The following is an 11,850-nucleotide window of genomic DNA, read 5'->3' as shown; positions in this document are numbered from 1 at the left end:
ATTGCTGTCGCAAGAACCTAAGAAGAAGAAAGTTTATCGTTTTTTTTTCCAAGGATCAGGCTCATATATGCTGAGGATGTTAGCCACCAGAGAATCGTTCTTGGTTAGGCTTGCATCCCATAAATAAATAGACGCACGACAAAAACAATGCACCGTGTTAATGTGGCAAGTAGGAGGCAATGCCGGTGAGGCGAAGCAAATCGCACGGGCGGCAGATGTGGCTCCGTTCCCGGGCTTCACTTCTTTCATGGATTGGGACCGGGTCATTTCACAAAACGATCGCCACTGCCGTCGCTAATCTGCTGTAAATGAGTAACATGAAGCAATGGGAATCGTTACTGCGGCTCAGGCCTCACGATCCTCCATATGCTCGATGGATCCTCATCCTCCCAATCGGAACTAATTGTGGAAACAATGAAATCATTCTACTCCACGTCCCTACGAAGTGTGAAGGCAAATCCAATCATAGACTGAGCGTTCGCCAAATAACATATATGCTCTAACAAACACTGAGAAGGAGCGGGACAGAGTGGCCGTTTTCGATGGATGTGGCATTAAAATGATTGTCCAAATAGCAAACAGTCCAAGAGAGGATCACTGATCAGCAGACAAGATGATCGCCAAAAGGCAGAGGACAGCGCAAAAATGGCGATTCGATGCGCTGACTTGTTACGTTTGCCGATCAACCCCGAGCTGGCTGTCGGCCCTCGGCCCTCGGCAGGGAGCCGACCTGAAACTGGGTGTGGTGTCACTATTGTCAACTCTGTGCTATTGCCATCTTGCTCGCTCTCTGCCAGTATTGGCATGCGGTCCTGCTGTCCTGCTGCTTGGCTCGTACTATTACTATTACATCATGCAGTGAGCACATTTGTCATTACCATGGCACCGAAAAAGAAATGCTGCGAGTCCTGCACATGTCAACAGTGTATCAATTCACGTATCAATCCTTTGACGTTCTCATAGGCCACACATTCAATCACATCGCTCAGCACATACCCCCTCCTGCCACCCACCCTGTCCGGAATTGCGAGTGGCCGGGTCTAGCTTGAATATCTTTTTTTGTACCCATGTTCTGGCGGATTGCTGCTTTTAAAGGCGACAAAAGCTGCATGCATTTTCTCTTTTAGGTTTCCCATTTTTTCTTTTTTCCTCATTTTTTGCCCCTAGCCTTTGACAAAAAACGTTGCTCCAATTGCAACAGCAAAAATCGATATCTTTACTTGCCTTTGAGTGCACTTAATGTTGGGTTGCCCCCTTGGACCTTCAATTGGCTGCCTGGTGGGTTTACTAAGTGCTTCATTCAGCCGAGGATCAGCTTAGATGAACGGACAACGGACAACGGACAACCCAACGCCATCATCGATGGGGAGGCTGCCTTGCCTGTGTTTGCCTTAAGGTCCTGGCCTGGCTCATGAATATGTTGCTTGGTGGGTTGCTTGCTCCGTCTTGTTTCTGTGAGTGATTCATAGGCCAGTGCTCTCCGCAGGCAATCTGTCTTGCTGTTGCTCTTGCTGTCGATGGCGATCATGTCGATTGTTCGCTGATATGAATATAAATGGGCGAGTATTGCGCTGATTTGTCGGCTCAACTACAAAGTGAAGTCTAACGGCAATCTGGCGGAGGTCTTTTGTTATTTCACTGCCTGATCTGCCTGATCGCGATCGGTGCGATCTTGATCTTGTAAATCAGTCCGTTAAGCGATCCATCATCATTTTCCAGTTTATGTGAACTATATTTTAGCAGCGAGAGTTTAAGGCATAGTCATGGCTGCAGTACAGCATCATTCTTCTGATTATACTCGTATATACAGTACACGATCCTTGTTCATTCACAAATGAAAGAATGGCACAACCTGAGCACAAGGGTAATCCATAAATTGTCACAAAATCAAAAATCAACCAAAATATTTTTCAGGAACTGCCTAAGTCGTTTCCTGCCAGAGCCTCTGGAGTATTCTGTTGAAATCAGAATATCCGATTATATAGATCAATGCGATCAGCGGACAAAAACAAGCTGGCGAAAAAAGACAAGAAAACGGCATGTTGTCAAACGTTCGAATGGCTCAGCCGCAGACCGCAGACCGTAGACCGTAGACCGCAGACCGAGCTTAAGTCCCAGCTCGCATCCGAATCCGAATCCGAATCCGATGAGGGTACAAGTCAAGGAACGGAAAAACGAGTCAAGGAATCAAGGCATCAAGACTTGACCGAAGGCAACGTGGGCGTTGCTGCATTTTGATTGAAATCAAACACAAAAGCAGATTACAATTTATTTATTTGGCCAAGCGTGTGAGAACAGCGAAGAGGCAAAAGCCGGCACCCTCGAATGCGCGTGTGCAGCGGATTATCCTTCGCACTTGTTACACATAGTCGACCGCAGAGGCAGGTCTCGGGAGTTTTGGGAGTCGGCCACGGAAAGGCGACAAAAGCAACAAAATTTAAAGAGGTTCAAGAGCAAGAGCTCTTTGCGATAAACTCATCACAGACAGGTCGACAGGTCGGCAGACACGCCGCGGCGTGGCACTGATCCTTCTGGCCTGAGCCGCTCCTAAGTCGAGTAAACGCCTACTGGCCCAAAAGTCATGTCATGTTGTGGCAAAAAGGATTTGCCCTGCCACTGACACAATTTCTTGCACCTCCTGCCTCTGCGTAGCAACCTGCTGCAGATCAAGATCGTCCTCTGATCCTTGCACTCACAAAGCCCTGAGCCCGCTACAGTTTGGCAATATTTATTGGTTTTATTGGATTTTCAGCTTAGGCCTAGAGCAGTGCGCAATCTTGGATGCGAATCTGCCATGAGGAAAAGTGAGGTACAAGCCACCCCCCAATGACTTTTCGTCCTGCGCTGTCACCTCCTTGTGCGTAGCAAATTAAACTTGGTCACGGCGTATTACTTCGTCTCATATTATCGGAAACTCGGAACTTCTCCGCATTTTGCGGACATGGTCGAGTTTTCAGGGGGTCCGGAAAAGATAAGCAAGGTGTCGGTAGGTCTTCATTGAATAATGAAATGTGTGCAAAATCGTAATTCCTTTAATAGTAGCACCTACAGAAATAATGATTTTGAGTAGTATAGATTATGGTATTAGCAAACAGCTTTTGCATTCCATTTATTGAAATGGAAAGAACATGTTTTCCTAAGGACTCTTCTTCGACTTGAAAGAAATCCCATAATGTAAATCCAATTATAAATGCCACATCAGAATTGCAATGGCTTCCGTTGTTGTTGCTCGCAATCCATGATGGCTGCCGTATTGAGGGGAAAATCAGAGTTTGCAACCCCGACTGGAAAGTGTCGTACTACTTGGAACGACTTTTGGCTGGAGCGCCGGTCACACCAAGCGTTTATAACTGCCCAAAGCAAACATCCACCGAGCAGATCGAAATAAGCGTACAAATAATCCATCTTTCTGCTAAGCAAGCTGCAGGCGCTGTCCTGACACACGGCCTGGCGCGACCCCTTCCCGCCGCCAGTTTCCGCCATCAGGATCCGGGTAGGCAGCTGCCGGAGAGGCCAAGGCAGGAGAGAAAAGTGTCAAAAAATGTTTCGTTTTAGATATGTTGAAAAATAATGCTCCCGCTCCCGCTCCCGTCTTTGTCCTTTTTCCATGATTTCTGCACGCTTCACGCCAATTTGTGCGCCTATCAGCTAGCTGACGGCGGTGCGGTGGTGACGCTGACGGTGGTGGTGGTGGTGGTGGTGGTGGTGGTACACGCAGCTCCGCTCAGGCCGCTCCCAGGACCGTACGCGTTTCCCAATCGGTATCAGCTTCAACTACCACATCCTTTCGCATATTGTTCCCATTTTATTCTCCCTGTTCCACGCTGGCTCTGGGAATCACTTTCAATGCCACGAAATATAATTCATTTAAATGATTGGGTTGTTTGTATAGCCAAATGGAGGGGAAGGAGGGGAGACGGAGAGCTGAGAAATGGTTGCCGTGGAAATTTAGTTTTCCAATCGCAGGCAGAGTTGGGTTTTGCAGAGGACATAAGGATATAAGGATATATGATATATGGTTGGTGGGAAATGCCTTACAATAGTTGAGTGAAATTTTCTAGATCGCTTAAGCAGAAAACTGATGCTGAACGTCGTCGCCGCATGGCGCATCCAATGTGAGAGCTTTTGGGAATGCAGTCATCTTTGAAAATGGTAGAAATTACAAGCAATTGACATAATAACAAACTGACTCCCCCTGTGCGTTCTGATGGAGAAAGAGCGAGCCCAGGCTGTAAGCGAAACTACTCGAAAGTACGAGTACTCGTGCTCGGGAGAGCACAATACAATTACAAATGCCAGTTGGCGGGTCGGCGAAAGATCAAAGCGAGGCAAAACCGCTGCGCAGCCAAAGAAATAACAGAAAATAACGTGGCCAGCGTGCAACAATAACAATGGCAATAAAGATAAAAATAATAAAATATAAGCCAAGGAAAAATCATGTACAGAAAAATGGCACAGAGCAGCATCGCAGCACCAACACCAATGCCAATACCAATACCAACTTCAACTCCACTCGACTCGACAACTTTCCCAAGCAATATGCAAATATATCATAGCCGGCTAGTTACCCTGATGGATGGTACAGCCAAATGGTTCATGAGTCATCCGCAGTGGTGGCCGCTCACTCGATACCAGGATACCACGATACCACGATGCCACAAACTGAGAGCAGGTACGACACCAAAGTTACGGTTTGATCACAAGTTGAGCGTAAAATATGCTAAAGATCATTCGGGTGTCAGTGACTGTGTGTGCCGGCAAATAAGCGTAAAATGATCAAAGAATCTTCGCGCGCTATTCCAAGTCCACAATCGTTCTCTACTCTGCTCTACCCTTCTCTCTATCCCCAGAAAGGTAACTTTATTCTGATGCCACGCTGTGGCATACTGCACGTATACTTACTACGTGCGCACATTTTGCAAAATAACATTCAATTTGTGCAACCTGATCAAGCAATTGCATCAACCGCTCGATCGATGATCACCCAAAAGCAGGCTTTAATAAATAATCAAAGTACTCGATTGTAATCACATTTCGCGATCCATATTTCGAGAACCCTTAGCTCTTTCGCTTGGCGTTTGTGCATATTTTTACGCTTGCTTAAAGCTGCCGAGTGCCGGGCTCAAAGAAGATCACCGACGGATCGGCTCTCTCCCCCCCCCCTACTACTCGATCTCCATCTTCATCAGCGATGTAAATTACATGTTGGGCACTTTGATGATTTCTACAATTGCTGGCCAGCATCAGCAGCAATAACAACAATTTGTAGTCGCTGCAGACAGGCTGGCTGCCGCAGCCGCAGCCGCAGCATGCCCAGTCCAATTGGCCCAAGCCGGCAACGAAATCACAGCACAGCTGCACTACCATTATTCAGTCGTTCTTCCACAGCTCCGGCTCCGTCTCCGTCTCTGTCTCTGTCTCTGTCCCCGGTGTCTGGTCTTCTCCCGGTCGAAGTGGTTTCTTATTGAATTATAATGTTATTTGGTGGTCGTTGCCGTTACCGCTGCCACTGCCACTGCCTCTTCTCCATCTACGTCATCGACTGCGACTTGCAGACTTTGTGGAAGCAAAGATCGCCTAAGGGGATCCCCTCCGAAGCGATGGTTAAGGCTCCTTTCAGTGGGATATTAAGACATTTCAGATGGCCAAGTGAGAGTAATCCTAGTTGCATCGATCGATACAGTAACCCTCTTGAGTTCCAAACCACCTGCCATCACATGTCAGTGTCGGTTCTCCTCAGCGACTCCCAAGAATGCTGCGGGTCTAATTTAAAAGCTCGCATGCGTAACTTCAACTCCAGGCCTATCAAGTTTTCAACGCGATTCGATCAAAATTCATGCGTAATTGCCCTGGAGCGATTCTGGAGCAGTACAGAAATAAGGAACAGGACCGGCAAAGGGCCACCCTCGGAAATGAAGACGCAGAGGAGCGGCAACCGGAGGTTGTGTGAACCGAAAGCCAGCCCTTGCACAGTCCCGAAACAAAGCAGAAAGAGATACGCTCTAAATTTGCGTTACGTAACGGAATTTAAAGCGTTCCTTATCAGATTGGTTTTGATGTTTTATCAACGCTCGCTCGCTTCCCTCGGCCGCTGCTCGCATGAGCATGAACAACTTCCTTCACAGTTGTTGCTCGGTTGCGCCATTTAATACGTAAATAATTTTTAATGAATATATGATAAATTTTTTTGGCGTGTGGTTCGAAAACAAGCGCATGAGTACGTGAAAAATTAGCGGAAAATTTCCACACCGTCAACACTTGAAAATTGTGTGTGTTTTTCGGCTGCTGATGTTTGTTTCGGTGCGGATCATTGGATCGACGCGACGTTGGCTATCGGTAGCAATTAACGGCTGCAACTTGGATTGGACACGTACAATTTGGTACAAGATTAAGCCGTCAAGTTGTCAGAATAATCAGCAGAGTGGATTAAGGTCTAGAACTTTGTATGTGGTTTATATAGTATCCACCAACCAACTGCAAGTGCTCATCAAGTCGTCCATCAACACGGTCTCCGATCATCAATCAAAATTCAGCATTTCGAGACAAAGCGACCACAAACTGAACTCAGCTACCGGAGCTACACTCTCAGCCAAGTTGGCCACACAGGAAGTTGGCTTTGAGCGAAAGAAGGAATGAACAATTCGCATGCTACTGGCTCAGTGAGGGCTCACTATCGAAAACGCATAAATCACGATCATTTTCAGACGGTTGGGCCTTTCAACAGCTTTGTCAAATGTGTGCCGCATCGGAACTCACACTCAGCTCTCGACTGCCACACAAATTAAATTTGTATAAAAATATCCAAGTTGGTGGGCCCGGACCCAGGGACGAGCCGACAGGACAAACGAAGCCGCAGGCTACTGTATGGCAGTGCAGTGACAAAGTGAAACTGCCCCAGACAGGAAAGAACTCCGATCCCCAGGACGAGCTGGGCGATCAATTATGATTGTCACAGTTGACACACATTATCGCCCTCGTAGTGACGTAGTGGGCCCGAAAGAGAACTAGGGAACCTGTCGTCGTGGCAGGACTCTTCCCATTCTTCAGTGTTTCAAGACCCCGGCGATATGAACTAATTGATGTTTTCATTTAGGCACTCGGACGACCCGGAGAACGTATTCATTCTAGGTGGTAAGTGCGACACCCGCTGTGCACACATAATTGAGAGCAGCGGGCAAGGGAAGGCATATCCTGAGCATCGGCTACCTACCAGGGACCTACACCTACACCACCACCACCCAGGACTTCGATCGGTCGTAACTAGTTCATGAGGAGGATGCCCAGCCGATGGCTACGAGTATGTAGTGTCCATCCCTCTGCCCTCCCGCATTTTGTCAATGGCTTTGTTCACTCCCGTGTGCTCTCCTCTCCTCCTCCAGTGTCGGGTCGTCTCATCCTTGACCAGGCCCACAACTTGGCGGCATCTTGAAAGTACCGCTCATATTTGACGTTGGTGGTCGTCGGACTCTCTGCCCATACTCTGCGCATCTCCTTTGTCAATTGCTCTATTTCTCTGCTATGTGTGTGGGTCCTTTTAACAATTGCCAATTCCTAAATTATTTTCGTATTATCGAATCCGCAGTGCGTGCTTGTCGTTTTTGTATCTAATTGTTTAATTGTCAGATCATGAGTCGGCGTGTTGTCTGGATATGTCAAGAGAGCGCCCATATCCATGTCTGGGAAATGTTCACTCTACAAGGGATTTTTCAGCTCCAGGCGTATTCCTGTGTTAGTTCATTGTTCCCCTGTCAGTTTAGGGGACAATTTCTGTTCGATTTTGAAGGATTAGTTGATTGTGGACCTGTCCAGGCCCAGGCGACATGTACACGACCGAAACAGGACATGTGTGTGGTCCAAGATCATGAGGAACGCCATTAGTTTAATTAAGTGTGAGAAGATTTCTCTAATTCGATTTCACTTACTGGGTGGGGGGGGGGGGGGGGGGGGGGGGGGGGGGGGGGGGGGGGTGTGTGGAGACTGGATTGGCTTGCCACAAAAGCTCCATCTAAATCAGCGATCGGCTCACACGTACACGTGTGTGGCTGTGACTGGCACCAATACGATGCTCCGTTTCGCACACCAACACACTGGAAGGCATGCGAGTGTGTGCGTGTCGAAGCGCACCAACATTTGCCCCAAACGAAACTTAAAACTTGAAACTTCTTTAATGGCCAGAGGTGCCCTTTGCCCTTTGTTTCGATAATCATAAAACAAGTGCTAATTTCTCCAGTTTAGAATTAAAATTTTATTGTTTTGATTTTCGCTTTTTGCTTAAATTTACTAGGTATTCAAAATATTTATAAACAGTCTTACGGTCTTTACACAAGATAATGCTACCAGTAGATTAGAAGTAAAGTAATAAAAAAATAATTGCTTAAACGACGAATATCGAATCAAATTTCCAATTCCGTAGAGCCAGCCATGGCGGCCATTCTGTTCTTAGAAGCCAAAGTACGGATAGGCTGGAGCAGCCGGGACCATGGAGCTCTTCTGCTCCACCTGATGGTGGTGGTAGCCGCCCATGTGGTTGGCCGTGGGAGCACTGGAGGGGAAGAAGGACCCAGCGAAGTTGTAGCTGTCCCACGAGGAGGGGTGATGCGAGCCGGAAGCGGCGGCGGAGGCGAACTGCGAGCGGAGTTGCTCAGCGGATGTGGCGGCAGTTGAGGGCATTGTGTAGGCTCCGGCGGAGCCAGTTGCCGAGTACGCAGCACTGGCCGATCCCATGGAGTAGGTGGAGTTCATGAAATCGTTGCCGCTGGCCGGATGCTGAGCCTGCGACTGAACGGGACTGTGGGCGGCGGAGCTGCTGCCCGTGCTGCTGGCTGGCGACATGGAGGCCACCGAGCCGCCATAGGCAGCATGCGTCTCATAGGCCGCACCCGATGCGGGCCACGCCTGGGAGCTGTACAAGCTCATTCCCATGCTGGGAGCTGTGGCAGAGGCAGCTGAAGCTGCGGCTCCGTAGGAAGTGGCTGTGGATGCGAAGCTGGGCACCTGCTGGGTGTTCAGCTGCTTGCGTAGACGAGCACGACGGTTGGAGAACCAGACTTGGACACGGGCCTCGGTCAGGCCGGTGCTCTGGGCCAGCTCCTCCCGCGTATAGACATCTGGGTACTGGGTGCGAGCGAATATGCGCTCGAGGGCATCGATCTGGTCGTTGGAGAAAGTGGTGCGCGAGCGCCTTTGCTTCCTCTTCAGCTGCACACTGGGCTCGGTGTCATCCTCGCTCTCGTCCTCGCTGCCCGCCGAGGCAGCGCCACCCCCGAGGATGCCATCAATGCTGTGGGAGGCTCCGGAGCCCGAGGTGGCGCGCAGCAAGCGCGAAATGGAGCTAACTGAGGGGGCATTCTGTTTGTCACAGATCCCGGCCTCGATCAGCTTGGCGCGAATTTCCCAGCTGAAGATGCCAGGCTGCGACTGCTTCAGCTCCTCGATCCTGGTCTCGATGTCGGGTGTGGCCACACGTGGTTTGCTGCCGCCGATCACACCAGGGCGAATGGAGCCGGTCTCTTGGAAGCGGTTGAGGATCTTGGAGACACAGCCATGGGAGACACGCAACTGGCGAGAGATCACGCACGGACGGACCCCAGCTGCTGCCATCTCGACGATTTGGCGACGAATGTGATTTGGCAATGGACGGCCATTGATGAAAACGCCTCCAAGCTGATTTACCCGACCTTGTCCTGAAAGTAGACGAAAGAGAAAGGATGATTAGTATCAAGTTCGGAGAGTTCTTTTCAGTTCCAGATAATCTACAAGCTGGATTTCTTCTATGTGTATTTATTGTGTGTGGCCGGCCCGTGATCCTGTTCTTGGGTCGATCTTTCAATTAACTTTTCTTCTGTGCTCGATTGAGCAGCAATTGGTAATCTATTTAGACTGCACTGCCCACTTCACTGCATTGCATTGCATTCGAAAATGCACTAAGCAGGATCAGCCCAAGGATCAATTCGCACGATCTTTTGTTCTGCTGAGCTAGAAACGATTCGTTGGTCATTTGTAAACATAACAAAACGCAAATTGCCAATTTGCGTAGGTCTTTTCGAACCGAAGAAAAGAAAGCGCTGATCGGTGGCGGTGGCAGTGGCAGTGGCTGGGAGGGGGGGATAAACTGAAACTGCCGCTCAGGCCGGAGAATGATGCGGCACAGCTGCATCCCATGTTGGCCCATGCAATCAAATCAAACTAATAATCCATAAGCGCTGCGGACACCCAGCTGTGCCAGCTAATATAAGTATATAAAGGCCAGCCCCAAAAACACAACAACGGCCAACAGGCAACAACCCAAAAGAGAAATAAAGCCCCAGCCCCAGCCCCAGTCGCAGTCGCAGTCGCAGTCGCGGACGCAGTCTCTGTCCAGGCCTGGCTCTGGCTCTGGGTCTGGGTCGGAGTCTGTTGTTTGGGGCGCTGACGGTACTGCTACGTGATACACAAGACCCAAAGCACAAGCGCGAACCCCAGCTCAGACACAGACACTGAGCCAAGATCAAAGCGCAATAGCCGACAGAGGCAAGAGGCAAGAGACGAGACGAGACAAGAGTCAAGCCAAGAGCTGGCCAGGCCTGGCCAGGCCAGACGACCGACCGCGCCAAAAAGTCTGCAAAGTCTGCACTGGAAGCTGGGATGCTGCGGTGCTGCGGTGCTGCGGTACTGGGATGCTGTCCGGCCTGCAAGTCCCCGATCACAATCAATAAGTCAAAAAGCTGATCATGCTGCCGACCGGGTAATGATCTCTCGTTTGAAAACAGCGGGCGAAAGCGCTGCCCCAAATGATGAGCCAGCACTTTTCAATGTCCGACTCTGACGTTTTGTACTCGTAATTGTGGTAATTGGTAATAGGCCAGTGCGTAGAATCTGTGATCTGCTATCAGTGCTTACCTTGGAAGGGATATCCAGCAAAGTAGGGAGTCATGTTGAGAGCCGACACAGCCATATCTTTCAGTAATCCGTTCTCTCGGCTTGGCTAAATATTGACAACACTTGTGTTCGTTCTACTTCTTCTTTTTTTTTTTTGATCTAACAGTATTCAATCTTTACAATCACTAGGAAATCCACAAAGTAAGATTTTTCTCAAGATAACTTTTCCCTATGATTTGTTAATGCGAATGCTCAGTGCTGAGTGCTCAGTGCTCAGTGATGCTGCTCGTTTGCTTGACACCTCGAAACTGATTTTGAAATGGTCAGCCACCAAGACTAAAACGAATTCGTGAGATTCTCAGAGCCAAGGAAACAAGTTTTTGGTCGGAGAAAAACCCAAGCGAGCGAGGGTGGAAGTGCAAGCAGGCAGCACTCAGCAGTCAGCAGTCAGTACTCAGCAGTCGGAGTGAGAACGAGAGGTAGGTAGCGATCGCCCGAGAGCGTGGCTGCGGCCTGTGCTAGAGTAGAGCAGTGCCAGCCCTGTGTTAGAGGAGATAAGAGGCGAGGCGAGAAAGAGAGAACCACACGAATTTTCATAGTATGGCTGCAATGCCGCTTAGCTCCGCCCCCGGACCAAAACCAAAACCGAATTTAATGTTGTTTCATTTTCTCGGTGGAGCTGAATTTTTGGATAAGCCCAAGTGGGCTCAGAGTCGGTACTCCACTGCGATTATTTATTTTATTTGAGCTTGATTTGGAGTTATGCGAATTCCAGTGTTTGCCTAGGGCTGCTGCGTCTCTAAGGTCTCCAGTTTAGCAACAGTCACTTTATGTTTCCGGCTGGCATTTGGGTTGATTGGACACGTCGTAATCATATTATCTACAGGATTTCCGTTTAAAGACTCATTGTGAAAATACACGTGTATTTTGCAACGCAAAAAATCCTCCATTGAGGAAGCCGAAGGAGAGAAAACACTTTTGCTCATTTGAATT

General features: G+C 48.9%; 1 protein-coding gene across 1 annotated transcript; it reads right to left on the bottom strand.

Annotated features, from left to right (window-relative positions):
• Positions 1 to 8,229: 8,229 nt before the first annotated feature.
• On the bottom strand, positions 8,230 to 11,148 carry LOC117188321 (protein gooseberry). Its single transcript, XM_033391976.1, has 2 exons — positions 10,879 to 11,148; positions 8,230 to 9,683 (listed from the first exon to the last, which is right to left on the bottom strand). The coding sequence occupies exons 1-2, from the start codon at positions 10,931 to 10,933 to the stop codon at positions 8,440 to 8,442; spliced, it is 1,299 nt and encodes a 432-aa protein (XP_033247867.1). The 5' UTR covers positions 10,934 to 11,148; the 3' UTR covers positions 8,230 to 8,439.
• Between the last annotated feature and the right edge of the window lie 702 nt (positions 11,149 to 11,850).

Source organism: Drosophila miranda, chromosome 3 (genome assembly GCF_003369915.1).
Source record: "Drosophila miranda strain MSH22 chromosome 3, D.miranda_PacBio2.1, whole genome shotgun sequence".
NCBI lineage: Eukaryota > Metazoa > Arthropoda > Insecta > Diptera > Drosophilidae > Drosophila > Drosophila miranda.
This window is presented reverse-complemented; position numbering and strand designations above follow the sequence as displayed.

Excerpts from the sequence above, each read along its gene's own strand:
- LOC117188321 (XM_033391976.1), bottom strand. The coding sequence starts at position 10,933 with ATGGCTGTGTCGGCTCTCAACATGACTCCCTACTTTGCTGGATATCCC. Across the intron at positions 9,684-10,878 it reads TGCTGGATATCCCTTCCAAG|GACAAGGTCGGGTAAATCAG; the intron begins GTAAGCACTGAT and ends GTCTACTTTCAG.